Genomic DNA, 27,112 nt, shown 5'->3' on the forward strand with positions numbered 1-27,112 from the left:
CTGAAGCGAGGCAATCAAAACTGGGAAGAAAGTCACACAGCAGTCAATGCCCCCATATGATGCAAGACACACCGCACCACAACACGAGCCTTCAACATGAGTGGAGAATTACACCCGGAACCTATGGACCGGAGATGTACTATAAAACCCAGAAGACTGAATCAGCTGTGTGCGTGTGCCCTAAGAGAGACTGAGGTCTCTAGGCCGCACCCAGCGCTGTCTTTGCTTATTGCTTGATTTAAAATAAAATTCTTGTTATTCATAAGATCGAGTCTGAATTTATTCCAATCTGATTAGATTTGCAGGATGTTCTGCCTGGGGGGAGGGGAAGAAAAAAAAACTAGCAACAACAAAAAAACAACAAAACAAAACAAACTACTAACTTCAATACTGACTTGTCTAGTCTTTGCTACAGTCCATACAATCTGCCCCGCAGAGAGACATCTGACTTATTTCTCTGTTCCAGAGAGAATCTCTCCGATTTGCTTACAAATGGTTAGAGCTGCTGTTCTGAGCCCCTGGTGTGAAGCTTTAAGGTTACAGGGTTACACATCACAGTAAACACCTTAACTTGGTTCCCATGTAACCTTTTGTACCCAGGATCTTGTTCTTAATGATTTGGTTGATGTATTGCTGACTTATACTGAAACATGCTCTGTTAAAAAATTATTCCAGCATGGAAATACCCATAACGAAAAAAACAAACGTCCATATCCCACTGAATGGTGATATCAACAATAAATTTATTTTTCCATGATATTTCATGCGTATTGCGGAAGTGTGACACAAACTATTTCTCACATGATGAAACCAAGTAGGAATCATAGCAGAGAAGCCCAATGAAGGCAGATGACCACTCTGTGCAGTTCAGTGAGTCACTGATCAGACATCAGCTACCAATGCCAAGATTATCTATAGCAGGAAATACCAATTCAAGAGGATAATTAGGTGAAAATAAAGACCGGTGTAGACAAATGTCCATCATTTAACATAAAGAATTTATATTAAGAACCTCCTTTTCTATACTGAGACATGGAACAGTTTCCTTCATTTACTGCACTGGAGTGTCCATTTGTCTTTTTTCTGGGTCTGTTTTTTCCCAAACATGTTGCCTTCCAGTCTGATATACTCCACTTCGTGTTGGATCTTCAAAAGACATTGGTGATACCGTCCCATTTAGGTAGAGATCCACTGAATGCAAGTTGTACAAAGCTAACGGTGATCAAAAGCGCTGTGGCCAGATGATAAAAAGTAATAAACTGTCAACATTTATTGCAGGGCAACAATAAAGTGTGGCAGATGCTCTTCATTAATGCCCTCTTCCCTCCCCCTCCTAAGGAAAGGGAAAAGGAGGAAAAGTGAGAGACAAGTTGTAAAATAAAAAATAAAAAAATTTTTTAAAAAAAGGCAAATAACACTATTAGAGAAATAATACAAAATATTAAAACCCCATATTTAATCTCCAGAGGAGCTGTGGTGCCTGCAGCAGGTTGCAGGTGCCAGGCAGACACCAGGAGTCCTGGACTGGATTCCGCAGTAGACAGGAACTGGATTCAGGGATGCCCAGACTGGCACCTGGATCAGGATGGCCAGCAGAACAGTTGGGTCCTCTTAAGTAGCCAGCCATGGACAAAGAGAGCGAGACTATGATGAGCATGGCATGGAACACCTCAGTCAGTTTGGGTCACCTATTCTGTCCACTTCTCCCTGTTGTTTCTAAGGGCTTCCATTCTAGCTTAGAAGATGCCAACCGAAGAATTATATCATCTACTGAGCAGCTTTACATTCTTAGCAGAAGACACAATTTATCTTCAAAGGGCTCTTGAAATCTCTCAAACATACTTTTACTATTCCTACAGTGAATCAAATCAGGAGCACTTAGCATACAGACCAACTCATTTGAGGTTTTTTTCTGTAGACAGCAAGACATCTGAGTTCTGTGCTAAGCACATACTTGTTTTCAATGTCCGCTGGTCTCAAAAGGTTCTATACCATGGACCTCCTGTTTGGCACATTTCCCAGGAACAGATTTAACATCCTTTCACTGAAATGGAAACTTCATCTTGTTGACATTCCTTAGGTTTTCTAGTTGTTGGTGATCTCTGCAGCAGATTTTTGTAGTATGCTTAGGTCTATTACTGTGTTTAAGTACATACATGCTTATGTGTACCACAATGGAGTTTTAGAAAGTGCCATTTAAAACAAGAGCAACAGTGATTATTCATTTTCAAGGTAATACTGACAAAAAGAGCATATTTAGTTGTCATATGTCAGAAAACAGAAAAAAAATGTCCACTGCTTTGTAAGAGATATGAGTTTTTCTCCTTTTTGCACGCAACCTGTGTTAGCACATACTTAGTTTTGCTAGCTCGGCAAAATCCTTGCTGAAAGCTACTGCACATATGCATGAAGGCATAAGAACACCAACATGCTTCTGTGTCAACTGGAAAAAAACACCTTTGTTGTGAGATCTCACAACATACTGTACCTTTTTTTTTTCCCCATTGCCTCCTTTACACATTACCGCCATTGCCTGTGCTGCCGCTGCCTGTCCCTCTACATATGGACAGACACTCCAAGGACAATTCCTCTGGGGGTGGAATCTGATGTCCCCCCATCCCTCTGTTCCCTCAAACAATGCTAAATCATGGAACAGCCTAGTATCACAGTACCCTGCAGCAGCAGCAGCTGTCCTTCAAATATTTCTGACCTGCTTTGTCTATCTTGCCTAACGTGTAGTGCTGCGGTCCACAGATGAAGGATTTTTTTGTGTGCCACATCATTTCCCTGTAAATTTAAGTTAATTTTGTAGTATCTCTTAACATACAATTTCTTGAAGTTGCAAGAGTATATTTATTCATATAAACATTAATTTTTGGTCTGGAAAATTCATGACAATTTTCACATAAAGAGGTAACCTGTAACAGAGCAATCTCACAATAACAAAACAAAAATGTTAGATGAGTATAGATTTCTTAAAATAGCACAGGTACAAAGACAGTTAAAAAGCACAACATTAAAAAGCTAGAGTTCCAAGAACAATTGTATAGTAGGCAACCAAAATTCAACAGACAGGCACATTATTTAACAGACAGGTTTCCTAAAGGTACCCTCTTAAATGTTTTCCCAGGAAGGGGTTGATCTATTGTTAAGCACTATAAATCCCGAATAATTTCATCGACTGCCATATACATGAACCTGCAATGGACCAAATGAGAGAACCTGTGACTAAGGCCGTGACCAAAACTGTGAGCATACATATCTGGAAATTCACCAGAAGTAGAACAGTACAAGTGTGCAACTAAGGATCTAAGAAACAAGGTTTGCTGAAAGTAGGTATGTAGTAATTCAGACAGTTTGGTTAGATGGAGCAAAAGAAGCTAGAGCTCTCAGTCACAAAATCTGGCACAGATGAGGCAGACTGATAGGTACTGGTAGGTATCGTGATGAAGAACCCATGTGCCAGAAGATCTCATTTTTTTCTTATGTTTTCCATTCTCTTAGTCTAATGAAAAAATGTAACTTGAACACTGACCATCTTGACTTCATCTTAATTCTAAACCAAAGTGCAACATTTGCTGGAGTGGTAGGAAATAATATCCCCCTTTTGTGCCCAACATCTTGAATCTGCTGGAATAGCTGTAAATTATTATTATTATCCCCTTTCAGAGTCACCACAGTTATTATGTTAAAGCTACTTGACTTTACATTTGTACAGTTTAGAATAGAATATTTCGGTTGGAAGGGATGTACAATGATCATCTAGTCAACTGTCTGACCACCCAAGAGCTGACCAAAAGTTAAAGCATGTTATTAAAGGCATTGTCCAAATGGTTCTTAAACACCATCAGGAATGGGGTATCAACCATATCTCTAGGAATCCAGTTTCTGCTGCTTAGTCTGTTCTCTGGATCTAATTTTCTCTCCCACTCTTCATGATGACTTTAATAAAAAAAATAATCTAATATTTTACAACCTACTTTAAAGACTTTAAAGTTTTACAACATACTTTAAAGACAGCTAGTGGAGTATTCCTGTCATTAAAAGTAATGTAAAAACTTTCGTAGAAGTTTAAGCAATTTTACAAGATATTCACTTATCAGCGAAGCATAACATCTATATGGTAGTTAAAGATCCTACCCCTCAAAAAGTCACTTAGTTCTAGATTAAAATCAGTAAAAGCCATAAAACAACAATGTTTCAAAAAGGAAGATGACCTTTAAGTGCTGAGATGGTTTAACTTCTTGGTGATCTGTTTCCAGTGTGGTAGATGCCCCATCCCTGGAGACATCCCAGGCCAGGCAGGATGGGGCTCTGAGCAACCTGATCTAGGTGAACATGTCCGGGGCTCATGGCAGGGGGCTTGGACTAGATGAGCTTTGAAGGTCCTTTCCAACCCAAACTATTCTATTTTAATCTGAGCTACGTCAGGACTTCTGCAAAGATCCTGTGCACTGTAGACTTCAGAAAAGCAATCAAATGACAAACGGTTTAAAAATTTTTATTTGATGTGTATCTTGCAGCAGTATTTTCTCAATTATAGTCTGTCACAAAATACGAATAAAATCATCCTCTTTTCTGCATATGCTGTGTCTCTCAACTGCTAAGTAAAACAGATAATTATAGCAGATTAAGAACAAACCTACAGCATTCCTTTACTTTAGCTGGTTCTGATACAGAGGCGTACTTTTTTATTTGAGAGTCAACTCCAAGAGACTTAGCTAACTGCACAGCATTTGTATCATCAGTGATTAGCGTCCCAAGAGCCACGAGCAGTCTAAAAACAGCTTCAAGGTCTTGAACTACTTCCATAACTGTGCCGATTACTGATAAACATTGAGCTTTGCCCTCAATGTTGTTGACTTTATGTAAACATACAGCATAGTTCAATGTCAGTGTTGCAAGCGCAATGTGGATATTCTTATTATTGGCTGATTTCATTTCTATTGCTTGTGTCATTATTTCATCTCTCTGTTCCATCATGAGCTTCTGGCCTGCCTGGCTGACAAAACAATTGCAAAAAGTTCTAAGTGCCAACAGCTGGTTTGCTTGCTTTCCTTTAGGGTTCAGAAATTTAAGGAGAAGGACGATAAATTGTACGTGATCCTTTTCACTGAAGAAGTTCTCATTCGCAGTGGGATGCCTGACAGACAATCTAAGAATGTCTAGGGCTGGAAATACAATATCTAAGAAACAAAACAAAAATATTTTAGTGTTAATATTGTATTATGTGGAAACGTGCTGTTGAGTTTCTTTCAGATATAGGCATTCTTAAACCCCTATTTTTGGGAAGAGACAGTAACGGTTTAATGCAAGAAGAGATTCAGGTAAAATACAAGTTGCTTGAAATTCATAAAGACAAGTATTGACAAACCCATTGTAGTGACACTACCATTCATCACAAATAAAGATGCTCCTTAATTTAGGATAAACACAGTGCTTTGCAAAGAATCTTAAAATCTTTCCTCAAAGCTGCGTTTGATAACACTGAAGGGAAGCACAAAATATAACTAATCCAGAAAGGTCTTTGAAAGATTCTCAGTGACTGAACACCTCTACACAAGCAGCATCTTGTTCTCATTCCATATCTTTAAGTTTAGTACAGCAACAAAAGTGCTTACAGAAAGAGAAATGAGAAAAAGAAAATTAGACTACTTTCAACTCTCAGACATAATTGCAAAGGAAAAAAAAAGGTCCTCAACTGATCAGCTGGCAATCATTGTAAGGAAGCTGAACTTAAGAGTTTGTTCCGTAGCTTCCCCCTACTTTACCAAATTTTGAACATATCCTTGGGTCTACTACTGGTATCCCATGCTTATAACCAAATCAAAGCTGAACCTGCCTAGCTAATTATTGAGCAGTTTTTACTGCAGATATGCAGAATATTGAGAGTTAACACTTTGTACAATACAAAGTCTGAAAGGTATGAAGACAACAGTAATCACCAGCTCACAGTTGTGCAGAATATAGTTTGATTAAGTGATGTTATATAAGGAATATGGATTTTTAATACCAAAATATTCTTCCTGTTAATAAATCTTTAACTGCAATTGCAAGAAAGCAGTTCATTTTAACTGCATACTCAGGTATTTGCATATGCAATGCATCCATTTTTTCCAGAATGTAACAACCAAAATAAGCCTTTTTAATCCATCAGTGCTGACAACAATACATTATCAAATGAAATTATATTTCCTCTACTTGCATTCATTCAGAATGTCACTTCACTAATACAGCTCTGACCACATAACTTAGCTTCAGTAAATTCTTTTCTACCGTATTAAACAGGAGCTACTTTTGAGATTTCTAAAACAATTTATCTCCATAATTTCATCTCTCATTCAATGATTACTTAGGACGCCAACCTGACACTTCTTTGCTCTATTGCAAAACAAGCCTCACACTTCTCCTTTCTGTTCGCTGTTATGCCAACAACAAAACCTGACAACCAGTTCCCAATTTTGCAATTCATGCCACTGCCCCTTCTACTGATGAGTGCTCTTAACACCTGTTTATCATCTTCTGGCTTCTACTTGGGTTATATACTCTTTGGGACAGACTGAATAACAGACAGCATAACAACACTTTCAGTTCACACTGAAGTATCAATGAGATGGCGGTACAAAAAATAATTGCAAGTGTCTACCTTCAGGCCAGTTAACTGCTCTCCTTAAAGTCTGAAGTTGCTGTGCTGTGGGTGTTTCTGCAGAGGTGTTGCATGTTGCAGACAGTAATTTTTCTAGGTTTATCAAGTCATCTTCTGTAAGCTTATGTTCTTCAGCTGCACTGCCATTGAGTTCCTTTAACTTGCCTGTAAGACCAAGAGAAGAGGCATGGCTTTCTGATATTAGAACTTCATAAATCTAGATCATGAATGAAACAATATAAAAGCACTTTACAAACAAGTTACAACTATTGCAACTGGGGTTTTTTTTCCCTGTTTTTTGGGGGGTGCTAGAATTTTAAACATTACTTTTCCCAGGGTCATCATCTCAATGATTGCTACTATTAAGCCTCCTCTAATGCTGCAACACAGAGATTTAGAGTTTACATCTTAGCCTACATGCAGGCAAAAATGCAAAAAAGAATCACAAGACCACTAGCTTTCATGACTGAAATATGATTTGGTTTTTTGCTCTCTTCTATTACTAGGTAGTAAAAACCATAAAGAAACTATATGTTCTTAGTGTGATCACAGTTTTTGTATTTTTATTATTTGCCATAAGCAAAATATGATTGCACTATGTCCTATATTCAAATTCCAATGTAATTTAAAAATCAAAGTATTGGAAAAATTATTTTAATGTACAGCATTTTCCTTAAAATGGATCATTAAGCACCTGTCAGTCATGTCAATAAAGACACAAGCAGGCAGCATTATATTAGTACACCCTTTTGAGCTTTATAGTATGCACAAAAAATCAACTGTGGGCCTCTATGAAAAAAAATACAACTATTAAATCCATCCCAGCCCAACCATAAGATTTACAAGTGTATTTAACCGTGCACTGTTTCCAGTCTGCAGCAAACTCAGTAAATCTAATATTCAGATTCTAAGCTTCAGAAACCTAATATGGTTATCCTTCAATAACACTCGACAAAAATAAACTGATGCAGTGTATTATTCCACCAGAGTGGAGTAGATGTTCACTTGCAGCCCAGAAAGCTGATTGTATCCTGGGGTGCAGAAAAAGAAGTGTGGCCAGCAGGTCAAGGGATGTCATTGTCCGCTCCCATGAGACTCCACCTGTAGTACTGCGTCCAGCTCTGGAGTCCCCAGCACAAGAAGAACATGGATTTGCTAGAGAGGGTCCAGAGAAGGGCCACAAAAATGATCAGAGGAATGAAACAGCTCTCCTACCAGGACAGGCTGAGAGAGTTGGGGTTGTTCAGCACAGAGAAGTGAAGGCTCCAGGCAGATCTTATTGCATCTTTTCAATTTATAAACAGGGCTTGTAAGAAAGATGGAGGGAAACTTTTTACCAGGGCCTGTAGTCATTGGGGAAGGGTTAATGGTTTTGAACCCAAAGAGACACTGGAGCAGGTTACCCAGAGAAGTTGTGGATGCCTCATCCCTGGAAGTGTTCAAGGCCTGGCTGGATGGGGCTCTGAGCAACCTGATTTAGCTGAAGGTGTCCCTGCCCATGCCAGGAGGGTTGGGCTAGATGATGTTCAAAGGTCCCTTCAATGCAAACCATTCTATGATTCCATGACTGTAAGGCCAGGAGCCTGCCATCTTGAAGAAGCTGGATAAAGGTGAAGGTTTACTTTTTGTAAAAAGTATTTTTTAAGTTTCATTGTCAGGCTATCTATACAATATTTTCAAGCTGTGTATATGAAGGGGAGGAAAGGAAGCAAGAGACTTTTAATTTGGAGATCTTCAAGGCAGGTACACTGTGAATACAAACTAGTTTTACAAACCCCATATATGTACTACAGCACTCCATGGAAACATACTGAAATAAACTGGTGACAAATAGGGTAGAGATTCTGTGGAACACTTACAGAAGATACAGAAAAGAGAGAATAGGAATGAAACATGGCAAAAGAGAAGGAAAAAGAAGACAATAATATAATTTACCAAAAATGTGTGTAATTACTAAATACTGTAAATGGTTTTCTTTTTCTGTTACCCAGAGTGTTCTGCTTAAATACAGAAGTGACTGTTACAACCTGTGAAACTGGAAAATGCCCTACTTTATAACTTCATAGGTTATACTGTATGGCTGTCTGGTGAACTACAACTTTAATGAGCAAAATCAGAAAGGGATTTCACATCTCCAGGAGCTAGGAAGAAAAAAGTACAGTATTCAAATACACCAGTGTAACAAAAAAAGACATTAAATAACAGCAGACATAATCCAATAGGAAAAAATTGGATATACTATATTTGACAGAGTGCTTTTGAAATTTACTCATACTCCTAAGCCTTCAAATACACGCACCATTAAAGTGATGAATGCAGTTTCAAAATGTCAAAACCAAGAAACATTACGAAACCTATGTGAAATCACTTAGCTTTTTGAAAAGATCAAAAATGAAGTTACTTCAGATAGATGAAAAATAAAACCATTCTTGAAATTAAAACACAGACCCAGTATCTGTGTAGGATTGGCCTGGTCAAAGGTGACAGCATCCTTCTTTGGAAAATAAATATTTTCAACTTTCGCTGCAGCTGATTGGTAGGCACCCATTCCTGCATAAAGAAAATATGAAAAGTTCAACAGTGTACCAAATTGTTTGACATCAAACTATATCCTACCAGTAAGTCTCTCCAGCTGGACATCATTCAGAAAAATATCTTTAAAATAACTGAATGCTTAGCATATAGCTATCATTCCTTGCATTATTTTCACATTCAAAGGTTAAAGCTTAAAAGAAGACCTTCAAAAACAGTTCTCTCTCAATGTAAAAATTTACTATGCATGTGTAAATTATTAAAAGTGATTTCTGAATTACCTGAACTGAATATAGAGCTATTCATAGGAAAGGATACTGTAGTTAAGACATGAAATGGCAAGGTTCATTTTAGAATAAAGATCCCTGCTTCCCCTGAAATCTCATCTTTTGATTACTTTCATAATGAATAGGCAAAGCTTTTATATATTAGAAGATTTGCAGATATGACCAAGTTACAACACATGAAATAGCAGCCTGAAATCTCTTTAGAAAAAGAATTATAAAAAGCTTTAATCTGTGACTTACAATGATTTCCTAGAATCACAGGTGAATTGTGGCTGATACTGTGTTATTTCCCTTAAGTACATATATTAATTTATTTGATCAACAACATAACTAGTAGGAAACCAAAATTTTCTCAAAACCAGATTACTTTCCTATATTTTAAAGGTTCTGTGCAGGATTCCTATGTGTAAAGGAAGTCTCTGTTATCCTTTTTTTCTGAATAATTTCCAGAGTATAAGCAGCTTCAATTGGCTCATTATTTTTTGTTGTGTTTAAATTTGCTTCAATATAGAATCTGTGTCAAAGGAAAAATTAAACAAAAGATCCGGGATGCTTTTCCTCAGCAGGTATCATCTCTTACCTGTATATGGATCAACCCCACCCACTGGAGCTACTGCATTTGATGCTGAACCAGGAACATAGCGACCAGCACCTGAACAGAGATATTATGCTCTTTAAATACCACTTTAAATACCAGAGATATACCTGAATTCAGTTACTACTTTTGAAATATCATTATTAAAGGTGTTATTTTGCACTAAGGGAATTAAAAAGAAGTCTTCATTCAACATTTCCTGAAATTTAAGGATTAAATCTATGTGTATGTGTGAAGGTGGTACTCGTGGTGATGATGGCATTTGCAAGCTAAGTGACCCACAGCTGGGAGACATTCTGGCATGGCCAAGACCCTCAGCACAGCAGATGCCTTATCCATGACAAATGCCAGAGGGAGGGCACCGCTGCCCAGGCCTGGCTTCTCTCTGTGCCTGTGGTCAGTAGTAGCCTCTCCTGTGGGAAGTGGACTCTGTGGCACTGAGGCCTCAGCTGAAGGACCCACAGGTCTTTGCATCTGCAGAGACCACAGCCTGAGCCACACAAGGCAAGAGAGGAGATACAGCTGGGGACCACAGTAGAACAGGAACAGAGAAAGACTGTCAAGATGAGGAAGACTGATGGTTGTGGCTTTTGGCAAGAGCACAAAGGCTTCTGGTCCACCTGTAGATCGTCAAATGCAGAACAGGCACAGTGCCCTGGCACTGGTGAGGACAAACACCCAACAGGGGATGCATCAGAGGCAGCTAAGACTGCACCTCGTGTCTGCAAAAAGGGGAAAGACAAGAAGCAGTGATGGGGGCTTCCTCCTGCAGATTGTGCAGGCACCCATCTACTGACATGACCCAATATCTTGGGAGGTTTGTGTCTGCAGAGGGCTAGGACGCTGCAGAGAGACTGCCAAGGCCTGCATTGCCTTCAGACTATGACCCTGCTGCTCTTCCACATGGGCATCAGTGATCACAGTATCACAGTCTGTTTGGGATTGGAAGGGACCTCAAAAGATCATCTAGTCCAATCCCCCTGCTGGAGCAGGAACGCCTAGGTGAGGTCGCACAGGAACATCTCCAGGCGGGTTTTGAATGTCTCCAGAGAAGGAGACTCCACAACCTCCCTAGGCAGCCTGTTCCAGTGCTCCGTTACCCTCACTGTGAAGAAGTTTTTTCTCAAATTTAAGTGGAACCTCTTGTGTTCCAGCTTGATCCCATTACCCCTTGTCCTATCATTGTTTGCCACCGAGAAGTGCCTGGCTCCATCCTCGTGGCACTCACCTTTTATATATTTATAAACATTAATAAGGTCACCCTTCAGTCTCCTCTTCTCCAAACTAAAGAGACCCAGCTCCCCTCAGCCTTTCCTCATAAGGGAGATGGCTCCACTCCCTTAATCATCTTTGTTGCCCTACGCTGGACTCTCTCCAGCAGTTCCCTGTCCTTCTGGAACTGAGGGGCCCAGAACTGGACACAATATTCCAAATGTGGTCTCACCAGGGCAGAGTAGAGGGGAAGGAGAACCTCTCTCGATCTACTAACCACCCCATTCTAATACATCCCAGGATGCCATTGGCCTTCCTGGCCACAAGGGCACAGTGCTGGCTCATGGTCATCCTGCTGTCCACCAGGACCCCAAGGTCCTGTTAAGGAAGTCCTGGAGAGTATAAAGAGCGATTAGAGAGCTCTGTGAGCAAGGGCAAAGAGCCTAGGTGGTGTTTCTTCGATGGCTGCCAGCAATGCAAAAAATACTTGAGTAGAAACTGACTCATCAAGTGGGTCATCAGCTTGCTGCATGGCTGGTTTTGCAGGCAGGAGTTTGACATCTACGACAACAGGACCCACTTTGAAGAGCAAGAGATACTGATCAGGAATAGGAGGATGGAATGTCTTTGCAAACAGGTTTGCTGAACTTGTGAGGAGGACTTTAAACTAGCTATGCCAGGGAGGGTTAGAATCCAAAATTTAGTGTTGTAGGTACCAATAAAAGTCATGTGATAAGAAAAGAAAGCAATGATAAGGAAAAAAAGAAAACTAGTTCTATGAATATACCCATTCCTGTGTTGCCATGCATATGAGAGTCTGACAAAACCTAAGGTGTATGACCTTACTTCTCTGCTGTAGAGGACAGAGTGACATGAGGCAGAGGAGACAGAGAAAGCTCTCCTCTGCTAAAAAAGATCTGGACATGCTCTGACAATAGCAGACTCCACCTTATCAGTCTGTCCCACTCTACTTCCCCAAATGGAGAACTGCAAGAAATAGTGGTTTGAAGCCAAACATTGAATGCAACTGAACATGACAAAATATACATTTTAAATGCTACCAAGACAGGTTATGAATTTTACATTACCTGTAAATGGATCTGTTGCAGGTATTGTACTTGATCCAGATGAAGAGCCTGGAACATAACGTCCAGCACCTAGTAAAACAGTAAGAAAAGCAATGACTACTATACACAGCTTGATGTTATTAAAATGTCAATACATTTCAGACACAAGCAGCTCAAAAAGAAAGCCAAACATCAAATATATCTTATTGTTTATTGTGGCATTAAAATAGATCTGATCCTATCTATGAAGAAGTCTCTTAATGCTTAACAATTTTTTCCTACCTATTTGAGGGTCACCGATTTGTTTTCTGGGGCAAATGCATTACACATTTGGACGCAGCCAAATCAAAAGTATGTAAGTTCAGATGACTGCAGCTCCATGAGATAATTCTGAACCTGATAAGCAGTCTGTATTCTGATTTCGAGTTCATTGCAAGAAAAAGATTCAGCTCTATTTTTTTAATGAGATTTTATTCCTAACTTCATCTTTGTGAAACTAGTTGAAATAAAGAGTGCTTCATTTGTAATTAACATCCTTAATCCTATGAGTAACTGATTTGTTGTCATTCCATGTCCTGCCTGATAAAGGGTCATTTATGTATTTCACAGTTTCAGTCCATTCTCAAGCTAATTTTTTGTATTTTATTAAATGCCCTGACAGGACCTGGCCACCTCTTAGAATAATATAAAAAGTGGAGTTTTCTTCCACTGGACAAAAAAAGACTACACTGAAAAAAAATACAAGTGGCTTAACCAGAATTTTGTTGAAAATTTGTTCTGGCAAATACTTCAGAAGTTTGTCAAGTTTTCATATTTTTCTTGTCAGATCTATCTGTGCCTTTCCCTCAATCATTTGAGGACATGAAGTACAAGAAGTGCAAGAGCTATATATATTAAAGTCTGCCTGAGCAAGCAGCGAGGTGGACTGAAAATTGGCTGAACAGCCAGGCCCAGAGGGTGGTATCAGTGACACAACACCTAGCTGGAGGGCAGTCACTGGGGCATCCAGTCCTGTTCAATATCTTCGTTAATGATTTGGAAGATGGGTTGGAGTGCATCCTGAACAAGTTGCATATGAAACAAAACTGTGAGGAGTAGCTGATGTCATCATTTAAGTGTAATTCTTTTTACCTGTAAACGGATCTGAAAATTGAGCACTTGTACTCAACAGTGTTTGCCCTTTAGTGTTGTCCATAATAAACTTGGCCACCTGATCCAGAAACATAGGATTCAGATCATTCTTCTGCAGGAAGTTGTATGCAGTCAGCCAAGGATCATCAGTGATGTTATATGGCAGTTTGTAGGAAGGCCCATTTTCATTTACATCAATAGTGAAAACATAGTCATACTCCTTTATGCAGAGTAAAAGTAAAAACAAATTAGAAGTTTGTCAGCAGTTTCTACATTAAAATGTATCAAATGCTGACTAATAATGGCCCAAGGCTAAGCCTAAAAGCTTTCATACTGATTTTAGCAATACTACTCTCCTACACAGGCTGCAAGTAAAAAAAAAACCACACCCCATTGTTTTCCAGAATTCTGTTTCAACACTAGGCTAGAACAACATACCGTGATAATATGTGTGCAGATATATTACAAAAGAGATGCATCAGGTAACTCTCATGGACAGGTGAATAGGTCTGGCTGCCTGCAAAGCTACAGGGCAGTCAGATGCTTCAAAAAACTTCAGTCTTAAAAGCACACTTCTAATCCTAGAAAAGCACAAATTCCTAAGGTTTCTTTAAACCATGTGAGAGATAATATAAGTGTCACAAAGTCATTCCTTCTGTGCTGGCACTAGACAGAGACTTTTCTGCGTTTATTTCAGAAAAGTAAACATTTTTCAGCTTATGTGTCTTTAGATCCAAGTTACTACAGAAAGCCTAGTATCTAATATTTTAGGTATACCTCACATTATAAATTGTATGCTTCACTCCCTTCAGAAAGGAAGTTAATTTTAATTTTCCAAAGTATCAGCGACAAATACTAGAGAACTTGATAATTTCTCCACTAATATTTTATCTTTCTACAAAATAATTTGTCTTCATTGGCTTGCTCATTTTACAAAACATGTCTCAAAAGTAATAAAGCAAGTAGTACTTATTTATACTTTGACATCTGAGTTTTCATAGATCTAAGAAGACAAAAAAAGTACCAACAAATATCTACTCTCTAAATTACATTTTATCTAAACAAAGACTGGAATTTTTAATGGAAAATTAAACATTTTACTTAGGAAGGAATAAAAACATTTAAAGTATGTGTATACCTTTCCTTCAAATAAAACCTTTCCAGATGTTTGTTGTGTGGCTCCAGAAGAACCAACAACATCACCAATCTTTATCCATCTTCCTTCACTAACACTCCATTGATATGCTTCTACTTTCCCATTATCTTTAATAAGCCGTGTCTGTCCATCTCTAGTTCCTGTAGACAGAAGTATTTAAGAGTTTAAAGAAATTCAAGAACATGATTTATTTTAGGAGAGAAAAAAAAAGGCTTCAAATAGCACCCAAATTTAAAGATGAAAAGGTAGTTCACCAACATTTAAAGTCACAGCATAGGAAGTGACCAGATACTACATGTTGCAACAAGAACAGCAGAAATCCTGACAACAGTATTTTACAATCACAGTAATGGTATCTGCCATCAGACTAAGTTGCAAAAGCTATCCTTAAGTCAAGTCTTTCAAAAGTTTACCATTTTCCCAGGGAGATATCAATCAAGAAGGGTGATATTCTCCCACAGTATAAAAAGATGCGAAGCTTCATACAATTTTAAGATTTATGCCACTTGCTGATATGAGCAAGTGCCATAAATAACTCACTGGTTACTTCACCTTGGGAAAAGGTATTTGTCTATTTAAGAGTAATTGTAACTACCACTACTTCCACTGTATTCTCAGTGATCTCCCAACTACCTGGAAACTGTAAACTGAGTCAATCAAGACAAACTATATTTTCAAGCCAAAAGCTCAAGCAGAAAATGTACATCTGCTTTTGTTTTTTGTAAAAAAATCCACATTCATCAGTCCTTTTGCAAATCACATAACTGTCTCATATACTACTGGCACAGCTGGCATAACGGATCCAAACATCTTGAATACAGTGCAGATTCCTGACTTACACCTTTAGTCTAAAAAAAAAAAAAAAACCCCACCCAATAAAAACAAAACAAAACAAAAAAAACAAAACAAAAAAAACCCAAAAAACAACAAAAAAAACCCCAACCAAACAAAAACCCAAACCAAAACAAATAAACAAAAGAAAACAAAACCAAAACACAAACACCACACTTAAACAAGAGTCTTGCCTCCAAAAGAATAAATGCAAGGATAGCAAGGCAAAATTAAGCTGTTTTCTTCAGCAAGTCTACTGAAAGTGAGCAAAGCCTTAATTTTGGAAACTATGGAAAGTTTCAATACTTCAGAACCAAGACTTAAAGGCATCTCTAACATGACAAAAGTACAATAACTTACCAGGATCCTTAAGATGTTCTCTTCCAGGAAGGTCATCAGCATTAATATCCCCTAAATCACCAGTTTTAGGGTCAATGGATACTTGGGAAAGCTCATTTTCGAAAGCTTGAATCTCCTCAGCACTTGCTGTACGTTCCAAAGACTGTGTAAACACCCTTATAATTCCATCACTGAATAGAGAGAAAAACATTCAAACAAGAATACTATTTTAAATGTCTACATTGTTACATACATTCTAATGGTGAGTTCTAGGTCATGAGAAAACATCATTATTTCTAACAATCCCTCCCAATTATTTTTAGGAAAGGAATTTTCTCTTGCACTACAAGCATCCAGAGAAGAACTTAACCAAGTAATGCTATCTGTAGTGTAATTTAAAAATCAAGATGGGACAAACCTATCAAAACAGTTCTTCATACAGTATTTCTAAGTGCCTTCTCAGTCTATTCATGGTTTACCACACTCCCAAAGAACTCTACCTGTGCAATTCACGTAACACAAGAATGACTTTCTGGATGAAATATAGCACGTTTAAATTTAATCCCCACACACACTTTGATGAGTGTGTTTTTAAATCTAGATGAAACTGATACCCAAAGTGACGCTTGCCATTTCATCAAGGGTCTGCAGATTTACATATAAAATACACTGGAGAGTAAAACCTGGGTACCTTGCACCAACAACGATGTCACCATTGTTTAACACGCAGCAGCACCACACAGACTGAGCTGGGAGTCTGATTGTTTGAGCACATTCCCCATGTTTCCAGATTCTAAGAGACCTATCCTCTCCAGTAGTTACAAAATCTGGGAAAAAAAAAAAACAACAACAAAAGAGCAAACTTTTAAAGTATATTTTTAATGTACTATAATAGTAGATGCCATTCTGCAACTGCATGTCTAAAAACTAGAACAGTAAAAGAATATTTTTACAATTTAATACTTCTCTCCATTTCAAATGAGAGCTAAAAGAAAGCCACAGCATAACTGTCTTCTAAAAAAAAAAAAATAAAGTGCATAAATTGCACACTACGCAGTCAGATAGGAAATGAAATTATGCTTAAGACAAAAAAAAGATTCTTTCTGTCTTTTAAGAGCTGAACAAAGAAATTTGAACTATTTTGTAACCATCACTGTTTTATCTTACACAGTACTTGCATAGTTTGACATTTGTTGTTTTAAATTTAGATTTTTGCAAGGTAGGCCCGCTTTTTCAGGAAACATGCATAAAGACTCTCAAAAGTCTACTAACTTCTCAATGAGGAATTTTAAGGCACGAGAGATTTATGACACACACATCCACTAAACTACACGCACTTTACCTGTTGAACAAACGCGCAAGTGTCCCATAAGCCACACAAAGGTCACTGACCTGGAATTTCTTCTGCAACTGTCTGCAACAGCTACTTCTGAACCTCTAAACTTCTAACTCCAAAGACAAACACAATTAAGCTCCACAAACAAAATTATTAACCTACACTATGCACAACGCACTTTGAAAACTTCCTGTGGAAGTATTAAATTTACATTATCGCAAACTGGTATGCCATACATTACCATTTCAGCACTCTGTAACAGTGCTCAAATACAGGTGGCAACCTAGACAACAGTTTTGCCTGTCACTTCACCAAAATTTTGCTTAAGCCTTCCAGGCATAACGCAGGCCCTTTCATCTTACCTGCTGGCAGAGCAATTCTGCTGAGGTGTGATTTGGAGTGAAACTCAGTATTTTTAAAAATTATTTATGCTAAAGCAAAGACGGCAATTAAATGCTACCTGAGGTCTCTAGTTGTGACAACTCCATAGAAGTACAGAATGCCTACCTTGTTGTTTCATTTTGGAATAAGGCTGCATAATATTCATGAAAACAATCTTACCTTTACTTTGAGGGAAGACAGAGATGCTGTATATATAATTTGTATGCCCATAATACACCTGCAAGCACTCGCCAGAGATCTGCCATCTTCGAACACTTGCATCATTAGCACAGGAAAGGAATTCCATTTCACTGAGAATAGCTAAGCCTCTCACACAATCTTCATGTCCTTTACAAAAGAAAAGAAAAATTTTAATGTAGCTTTTCCTTCCATTAGCAGCAGCATACTATTTTTATTTAAATCACATCCTGACAACCAATCTTCATTATGGTAGAAGGTTTTTTTAAAAAAGCAATTTGTTTCTCCCTATTCTCTGAAAAAAAAAAAATCTATTTTTTTAAGGTGATGTGATTTCTGGGCATACAACTTGAGACACTTTAAAAATACATCTGAAAACTTGTTCAGTTTACCTATGGTTTTGTGGGGTTTTAAATTTTTTCTAGTTTTAAAAGAGCACACAAACCTGATTAAATTACCAACTGCAGCAACACGTACCAGTGAATGTCCTTTCACATCTGCCTGCCTTCCACAGTTTAATAGTTTTGTCGGCTGAACCAGTCAACATCAATCCCTGTTCAGGCAGTATTTTCACTGCCCATATTGCAGCTGTATGACCCTGCAAAAAAACCCAACATCATGAAACTTGGCAGAATCAAAATCAGAGCACCTATTTTATATTCATGGAGAGGAACTTCATACCTGTAATGTCATCATACATCTGTCATTCAGCCAGACTTTGGCTGTTGTATCCCATGATCCACTTAATAATGTGCCGAATTTCCCAGATGAAAGGCTGCAAACTGGAATGAACGATCAAATCAGCACTGGAAGTTTCCTGCATTGCCACCAATCTCATACCAGCAATTGAAAGATATTTCTTTAAGGAGATTTATTAGGGTTTAGTGGCACATTCGGTGTTGAGGAGTTCAGGAAAAGTTTAAGTGAAACTGTAGTTGCACTGCAACCTAGAAAGGAGCTGCCTTAAAATCTCTTCACCTTAGACTACAAATTTTCACATCTTTTTGCCATTCGTATTTTGAATTTCCCTTCATACCAGATATCTTCTCTTCAGACTAGAATATGTTGACAAACGAGTTAGATAACTAGTCAAGACACAGAATTAATGCAAATGTTTAGTTTTAAGATTATAGAAAAAGCCTGGATTTCATCAGTACGTATTAATTTATGTCCTCAAGAAGCAACATCTCTCATAAAAAATATTTAGCTCATCTTCTTGGAAGGTAAAATACTACTACCAAGAAATTGTGGTAACATTTAAAGATTTAGCAAAAAGATAATCTGAAAATGTTCCAGTGATACACAGGTATAAAATTGAAGACATATGGTGCTAATAAGGTCACACGACTAAGTTTACAAAAGGATCTAAGTAATAAACAGAGATTGCTGTGTCCACCTAATTATTCATAAAAGGAAAGTATGGCTTTATGTTTCTTGGTTCTGTCATTCCACAGTGGGAACTGACCCCATCACTTGTCATGTCCTACTTTTTCCACACTTCAAAACAGATATTACGATTAATGTAATTTTACATCTTTAAATGTTTTGCATTATTGTAAGAGCTGCTACAAATATTTTTTGTATGGAAATCTATAACTTGCCTAGAATACCTCATCTCTTCTTACACCTCTGGAGGAAGCATGTCACATGTTATTTTATCTACACATTCATCCCACATATGTGACAAAGTACATAAGGTATTCCATGCCTCCTTACACAGTGATATTATTTTCTTTCTCAGGAAAAGACAAGAGGTTTAAAATAAAAAAATAAATTTTTGGTGCTGCTTAGCAGTCCAGGGTATTTTCAAACTACTCTCCACAGCCGTCCTTTAACACTGTAAAAAAAAAAAAAAGGGCCCAAAATGGCCAGGTCCTGAAATACTTAGTTTTGATAATACTTACTTACATTATTAGACTGTTCAAAGGTCTAGTAAATACAAGATCAGCTCAGGAAAAAACAAACTTAGCATGCTAATATGAAAATTGCTGAATCTTTTATTATATAGCTCAAGAAAAGGTACATAAAGTTGATACAACGTCACACGTTACACTCACCTGACCAAAAAGAGAGAAAATTTTTGCAGTGAGCTTTTAGTCTTTGCTGTACTTAAAGCATCAATTAATATTAGACCCCCATGTGGGTAACAAAATGTGCAGTTAAAGTTTTTTTATCTAGGAAGCTTACTTTTTCTACTTGACTCAACTTGGACATAAAAATGAAGCTTAATATGTAGAGAATTAAATTAACTGTTTCTTAAAACTGCTACTCTTGGCAAAAGGGTAATCATTCTATAAATTGCCATGTGTTCTCATACACAGTAAAAGCTCAAGCAGCCAGTGCAAACTTAAAAGTCCTCACAATGAACTGTCACTGCATGAATTGATATTATAAAAATCATAGTCTGCTACGTTAAATACCAAATAAATCAAAATTGAGTTTTACAACTTCAACTTAATTTCCTCTCTAAGAAATCACACTCACTTTTATGCAACAAACTCTAAAATAAAATGACTACATACCTGTATTCTTATGACCCTTAAGGATGTAAAGAGGAGCTGGGTTGTCAGCTGTGAAAATGCAAATGTTATGATCATTGCCACCAGTTGCAATCAGCCCACGAGGATAGAGGTCACTTGGAGGTATGATGCATACACAAGATACAAAATTTGAGTGGCCACTCATACAGTGCATTTCAGCAAATCCCCTGTTAAGACTAAAGATATACGATAATCAGTTCAGAGTCATGACAGAAACAGTACTTATTTGAGGCACTGAAATACAGCAGGTGTTTTATACTCCATCACTTGAATTAATACCCATGCTTGCATTGTGCTGAATAAATACTATGGATGACCTAGAAAGAATGAAAACTTTAAAAGAAAAATTATATCCCAGCATTCTAAGCCAGTAAGCAATATTTAAAGTTTTCTACTTATTTTTCAGTAATGATAGGCCTGGAAGGACATAGTTTTGTTTTTCCCTGCTTCTTGGCAAACACTGTGCCCAACTTTATCAGAAGTAGTTGCAGTTTACCTTTATGAAATATTTTGCTGTCCCATGACTCAAATATGTACCACAATCCACCCTAAAACAGAGCATGTACATGAAGAAAGTTTTCTACCTGCCAAATTTATTTATTAGCTCTTAATTATGAGCACTGTAGAGACCTAATAGTTAAATATATCATAACTGATTCAAGCAGCAGCCTTATCTCTTCATCATCATCCAGCCTCAATAGTTATAGCACTAACTGGAAAAAAGCTACCTATCCCCACACAGAAAAAATATGTGGGTTGTGGTGGTTGGTTTTTCTTTGTTTTTTTCTCTTTTTTTTTTTTAACCCCAAAAAACATATGACACTGTCATCCTTCATACTCTAATAGTTGGTGTCCTTGTTTTGGTTAAAACAAGACCAATTCACTTTTAATGAATTTTCTTTCCATTTAAGTTCTAACAAACTACATGTTTTCTGAAGTTGGCTGCGTATTTTTCAGACAGTGTTCACTTCAGAGCTAATAACAACTGCTGTTCTACTCTGCCAAAGGTAGGAATGGTATGCAGAAAAGGCCCATGTTTATATTTTATTGCAATAGCGTCAAGGTCACTGACAGAACTCCGATATTTCACAAGTGATGTGTCGTAAAAAGGTTGTACTTACAGGGAGGGTGGACAGAATAGGTGACCCAAACTGACCAACAAGGTACTCCATGCCACATGTGTCATACATAGTTTAAAGCTGGGTGTCACAAGGGTCTTGCTCTCTTTATCCATGACCAGCATCTGAAGAGGACCCCATCTGCTGTCCTGCCCACAATCCTGATCCATATTCGAGTTCTGACATCCCTGAAACCAGTTCCTGTCTACTGTGGCATCCAGTCCAGGGCTTCTTAGTGTTTGCCCAGCGGCCACTGGCAAGGTACCACAGGTACTTGGAGACTCAATATGGGTTTTGTATATCTTGCATTACTTCTCTTATTATTAGTAAACCTGTTTTAACTTTCCAGCTTCTAAGTCCTTCTCCCTTTTTCTCCTTCCTTTTCCTCCTTCCCCAGTGGGCAGGGTGGGGATTAATAGAGAGCATATGCCACACTTTCTTATTGCCCTGCAATAAACAATGACAGATTTAATGGCATCCAGTGTGGAGTGAGTGAGGGGTTGAGAGGGATCCTGACAAAGCACCAAAGCAGCTTCCTGGGTAGCATAACTGGGAGAGTATTGGACTCTCAGCCTCAGGGGTCTGAGTTCAGATCTCAGCTCTGGAGGGAGGACATTGGGGAAAGCTCAGCTGAGGAAGTATCAGTTTTTTTCTTTGATAGTTTCAAGGAGTCTGGAAATTAAAGCAGACAGCTTTCATCATGCTGATTTTCTTGTCATTAAGCTCAGTTTTATATCATGTCTTTTCAGAGCTTTGTTCAGAGCCAAATGTTTTAATCCTACTTTATCTGCTATATGCTTTTTTTGCTGGTGTTTATGTGGAGTTTATGAATTCTGGGTGTTGGGTGAAAGGCATCGCTTTGCTGTGGTGTTTAGTAGTAATCTATGCCATGATAAAATGGGCCATTACCACTCTGATCTCTTATCTTTATCAAGTGATGATAATGAGCAGCATAGAAGGTGAACCGTGGCAGTAACTTCATCCAAGTACTTCAGTTGCCATCTAGCAGACCTTGTTAATAATTACATTTTTAATTTAGAGACTAATTATGCTAATCTGACTTCACTAGATTGGGGGAATTTCAGATATTCTTGGGACTATCAAATTATCATGCTTCTGTTATCAGTTCTGCCAAATGTTTTTCAAGTGTGGTGTAAGATTAAGTATTGGTGCAGGTGTAGGTGCTGTGAAGCCATCTCAACTTTCACGATGTGTGATGATGCAATCTCAGCCCCCACCACCACTACTGAAGCCTCTACAAGTGCTGCAGCCACCATGACCTGCATGACAAGCACTTCAGACACTGCAGCCTCTGTGACAGCTACACCAACCTCAGAGATAGCTACTGCAGTCACTTAAACCCCCACAGCACGTCCTGTGGCTATTCAGACTTCAATAGTATCAGTTGCCCCAGTAACCTTGAAGAAAGACACAAGAAAACCAGTTCGCCTAGTGTAGGAAGGCGAAGATGGAGAACAGGGAGAGAGTCCTTCTAAAGCAGAGCCATCAGAGCTGGAAGAGTCAGAACCAGAGGTAACTGTCCACTTCTTATCTCTAGAAGAGCTGCAAGGTATGAAAAAAGATTTTAGTCATCATGAGGTGAAGCACTTACGAGCTGGTTGCTTTGATGCAGGGATAGCAAGCCAGATAGCTTGGACTTAGAGGGCAGAGAAGCCATGCAGTTGGGATAGCTGGCTGGAGATGGTGGCACTGATAGGGCGCTTAAAAAAGAAAACAAAAACTGAAAGCCTCTGGAGGTGGAACTCACCAGCAGTATAGAACAGGTAACCCTTAAAGGATGCTGCCCAGGCAAATGGACCACCATGGAAAAAGGTATTAAGTATCTGAGAGAATTAGCTATATGAGAGATAATCCATAGCAACCCACATATAGTTGTAGATCCTGATGAGATGGCACATACTCAACCTATATTGTGGATGTTTGTGCAGACTAGACCATTGGCATATGCCCACATATTGGCAATATTAGCCTTGGGAGAAGAAGAGCCACTCACCGTGGCTGATACGGTTAACTAAGGCAGTATGAAGACAGTCTCCCTTCCTCCCTACAGGCCTGTGCCTCAGCTGTGGAAAAGCTGAGAAATCCCAGAACTTATTTGAAAACTGTGTGACAAACTGTACAAGATGAAGAATACTCTCCACCTGCACAGGCCCGAGTTGCAGCCATTAGGAGAAGATGCCCTTCTGCAGGACCAGTTTGAAACAAACCCAACACACCACAAGGTGACGTATCTTTTTTCCTGCACGACCAAGGGAAGATATGAGCAACTGGGACCAGAGGCTGACCCAGAGGCACCAGCACGTGAGCTAAGAAACAAAACTCCCAAGAGAGAAGCTGCTCCAATTTCCAGTGCGTGGCTCTCCAGCCAGGGTCAGTGGGATTCTTGTCTCTCTCTACCAGGGATGAGTAAACAGAGAGGGGCCCTGACTCCAGCCAGGTGGAACAGAGGGACAACCAAGTTTATTGGACTACGTGGATTTGTTTGATGGCCTAGTATGTCAGAACCATGAGAGTATAAAACCCTGCTAGACACCAGCACACAGTGTACCTGATACCAATGAATCATAAAGGGACAGAGTTCGTCAGTATTTCTAGAGTGATGGGGGATCCTAGGAGCTGACTGAATTAGCATCTGAAGTGAGCCTAACTGGAAACAAGTGGAAAAGACAGCCTACTGTGACTGGCCCAGATGCTCTGTGCATTCCTGGTATAGATTACCTCAGGAAAGGGTATTTTAAGGACCGAAAAGGGCATTGGTGGTCCTTTGGCATAGCATCTGTAGAGAATGAGAACATTGAGCAGCTGTCTGCTTTGCCTGTCTCTGTTGTAGAACTGCTTAAGGTCAAAGAACAACAGGTGAGAGAATAATTCAAATTCTTTTGAAAGCTGGGTTTCCTATAAAGAGAGGTAAGGTCAATGGATTTGCATGAGAGATCCAGGTTTTAGGAATTAAATGGCAAGATGGGCATTGCCAGATTCCAGTACAGATGATGAACAAACAACAGCTATGTCTCCCCCAGCTAACAAAAAGGAAAATACAAGCCTTCTTAGGTGCTGTGGGTTTCTGGAAAACGCATATTCCAGATTACACCCAGATTGTGTGCCTTTTCTATCAAGTGACCCAAAAGAAGCATGATTTTCAATGAGGTCCTGGAAAACAACAGGTCTTCGAACAAATTAAACAAGAAATTGTACATGCAGCAACCCTTGGATCAGTCCAGGCAGGACAAGATATTAAGAATGTGCTCTACACTGTAGCCAGGGATAATGGTCCTACCTGGAGCCTCCGGCAAAAGGCACCAGGTGGGACTCAAGGTCATCCCTTAGGGTTTTGGAGTCAAGGACACAAGGGCCCCAAGGACAACTATACTCCAACTGAAAAAGAAATATTCACAGCATATGACAGAGCTTGAGCTGCTTTGGAAGTGGTTGGTATCAAAGCACAGCTCCTTCTGGAGCCCTGACTACCAGTACTAGGCTGGATGTTCAAGGAAAAGGTTTCTTCTACACATCATGCAACCAATGTGACATGGAGTAAGTGGATTACATTAATCACACAGCGGGCTTGAACACAAAATCCTAATTGTCCAGAAATCTTGGAAGCGATCACAGACTGGCTGGAAGGCAAAGATTTCAGAATGTCATCAGGAAGAGAGCAAGTGATGCAGGCTGAAGAAGCTCCACTGCATTAAGAATTTCCAGAAAATGAAAGGGGGTATGTCCTGTTCACTGATCGAAACAGCCATTCTGTGGGAAAGCACCAAAAGTGGAAAGTTGCTGTGTGGAGTCCTACATGACAAGTCACAGAAGCTGATGAGGTACAAGGTGAATGAAGTCAGTTTGCAGGGTAAAAGCCATACAGCTGGCCTTGGACACAGCTGAACAGGAAAAGCGGCCGGTACTTGATTTCTATATTGACTTACAGACAGTGGCAAATGCCCTGTGGAGGTGGTTACAGTAATGGATGTGGAATAAGTGGCAGCGCAGAGGCTAGCCCGTTTGGGCTGCTCTATTGTTGCCCAGCTAAAGAACTTACATATGCAAGTATCTATTCCCTTTCCTTAGTGGAGAGGGCAGGGCATTAACAGAGAGCATCCACCACGTTTTGCTGTTGCCCTGCAAAAAACGGTGACACTTGGAAAGCTTGGAATACATAGGAAAATTGTGATACTCTTCCAAATTCTAAAATGTCTTTTCTGTTGAAGATACAGGAGACAAATTAAGGTAACATACCTCCCTGTAAAATCTAAATAACAAAAATAACAGATAGCAGTTTGCCTACCCACTGAGCCCTGCCTATTGTAATCTCAGAGTGTTCAAAGCAGAGAGAATCATTACCAGTGCTATGACTCTGCATAGGTTACTCCTGTCTTCCTGACATAGCACTCAGAAATTGTGGATTAGAATTAGACTCCCTTTCCCACAATAAATTTCTATGCAATTTAACCAGTTCTTCCCCATATAATGAGAGATTTAAGAAGATACAATTAGTGAGATTAGTCTTCCTTCCCTTGAACTACAGAACTACAGACATCAATTTAAACACACATTTGAGCATTCAGGCAAATTTGCCATTTATCTCTGTTTCACTGGAAAGCAATGGAAAGAAGAGCCATGCCTAGCAACTTCAGAATGCAGTTCACACTTTGAAACTACACACATATGGTATGACAGATATGTCCTGTTGCTTCCTGCAATACCCTACATCATCTCCTATTCCCATTGCTTAGCAGTACCTCTTCTGGTCGTAACTATACCCTGAAAAACTCACTGCGTTAATTCAACAAGACAAATCCAGTAGGAGACAACCCAATACAACAGGAATATCAAAGAAAATACTGTTGGTTTTATTTTTTTCTCATTCCAGACTTTCTGTACATAAATTTTCTGTGTAGTTTTTGGTTCATAATCCATTTTATGTAGAAAGAAGTCTGCGCAGCAAGAGCAAGAAAAGAGTTTTTAAAAATATTTAAAGCATACTGCCTCACTGTCAAAAATGCAACATTGTTACTTTGCAAGATTACTTTGGTACTGAATACCAAAAAGTGGAAACTAAATTAACAGAACCTGCAAAAAAGAAGCCCAGATTTATAGATATGACTAGTACCTGCAAAGCACGCTAAAATATCGCCATATAGGTAAGGGGTTGAGCAAATACAACCCTCCCCAAAGGCAGGTGTGCAAGTGGCCACGCTTCAGGCGCTCACAAACCCAAACGCCTCCTGCCGCCCCGCACAGGCCGCCGTTCCCCGGTCCCTGCCGACCCACCCGATCCACATCCACAGTCCAAGGAAAGACACGGCCCTGGGGACGGACCCGGCGGGGCCCCAGCGGCTGCAACGTCGCGCCTTTCCTCACGCACAGGCCCGCCTAGCGCCGGCGGCGCTGCCGACAAGCGCAGCGGCCCAGCACTCACCCGTCAGGAGCCCAGAGCCGCGCCGTTCGGTCCCGGGAAACGGACACGAAACCGCCCGGGGGGAAGAGGCTGCAGGTCAGGCCCCGCACGTCCTGCCCGTGCCCCAGCAGGGAGCAGCTCAGCCGGTACGCACTGCCGTCGCCCGCCATGGCGGGAGGCCGCCCAGGTGTCCTGACACAGCAACTCTCCCCGCCGCCGCGGCCGCCGCCACCGGAAACCGCCCAGGGCCGCGCCGGAACAGGTGTCACTGGACGCGCCGGCGTGAGGCGGGGAGACTCCATCTCCCGGCAGGCACCGCGCCGCAGA

General features: G+C 39.5%; 1 protein-coding gene across 1 annotated transcript; it reads right to left on the reverse strand.

The window, feature by feature from the left end:
- Window positions 1-2,836: 2,836 nt before the first annotated feature.
- On the reverse strand, window positions 2,837-26,994 carry PLAA (phospholipase A2 activating protein). Its single transcript, XM_080362153.1, has 14 exons — window positions 26,807-26,994; window positions 20,234-20,427; window positions 18,393-18,493; window positions 18,189-18,309; window positions 17,694-17,861; window positions 16,488-16,623; window positions 15,818-15,987; window positions 14,609-14,766; window positions 13,471-13,690; window positions 12,361-12,429; window positions 10,046-10,117; window positions 9,095-9,196; window positions 6,647-6,811; window positions 2,837-5,186 (listed from the first exon to the last, which is right to left on the reverse strand). Exons 1-14 carry the CDS (start codon window positions 26,953-26,955, stop codon window positions 4,621-4,623), a joined length of 2,391 nt encoding a protein of 796 aa, XP_080218279.1. The 5' UTR covers window positions 26,956-26,994; the 3' UTR covers window positions 2,837-4,620.
- Window positions 26,995-27,112: the final 118 nt, after the last annotated feature.

Source organism: Nesoenas mayeri (assembly GCF_963082525.1).
Source record: "Nesoenas mayeri genome assembly, chromosome: Z".
Classification (NCBI taxonomy): domain Eukaryota; kingdom Metazoa; phylum Chordata; class Aves; order Columbiformes; family Columbidae; genus Nesoenas; species Nesoenas mayeri.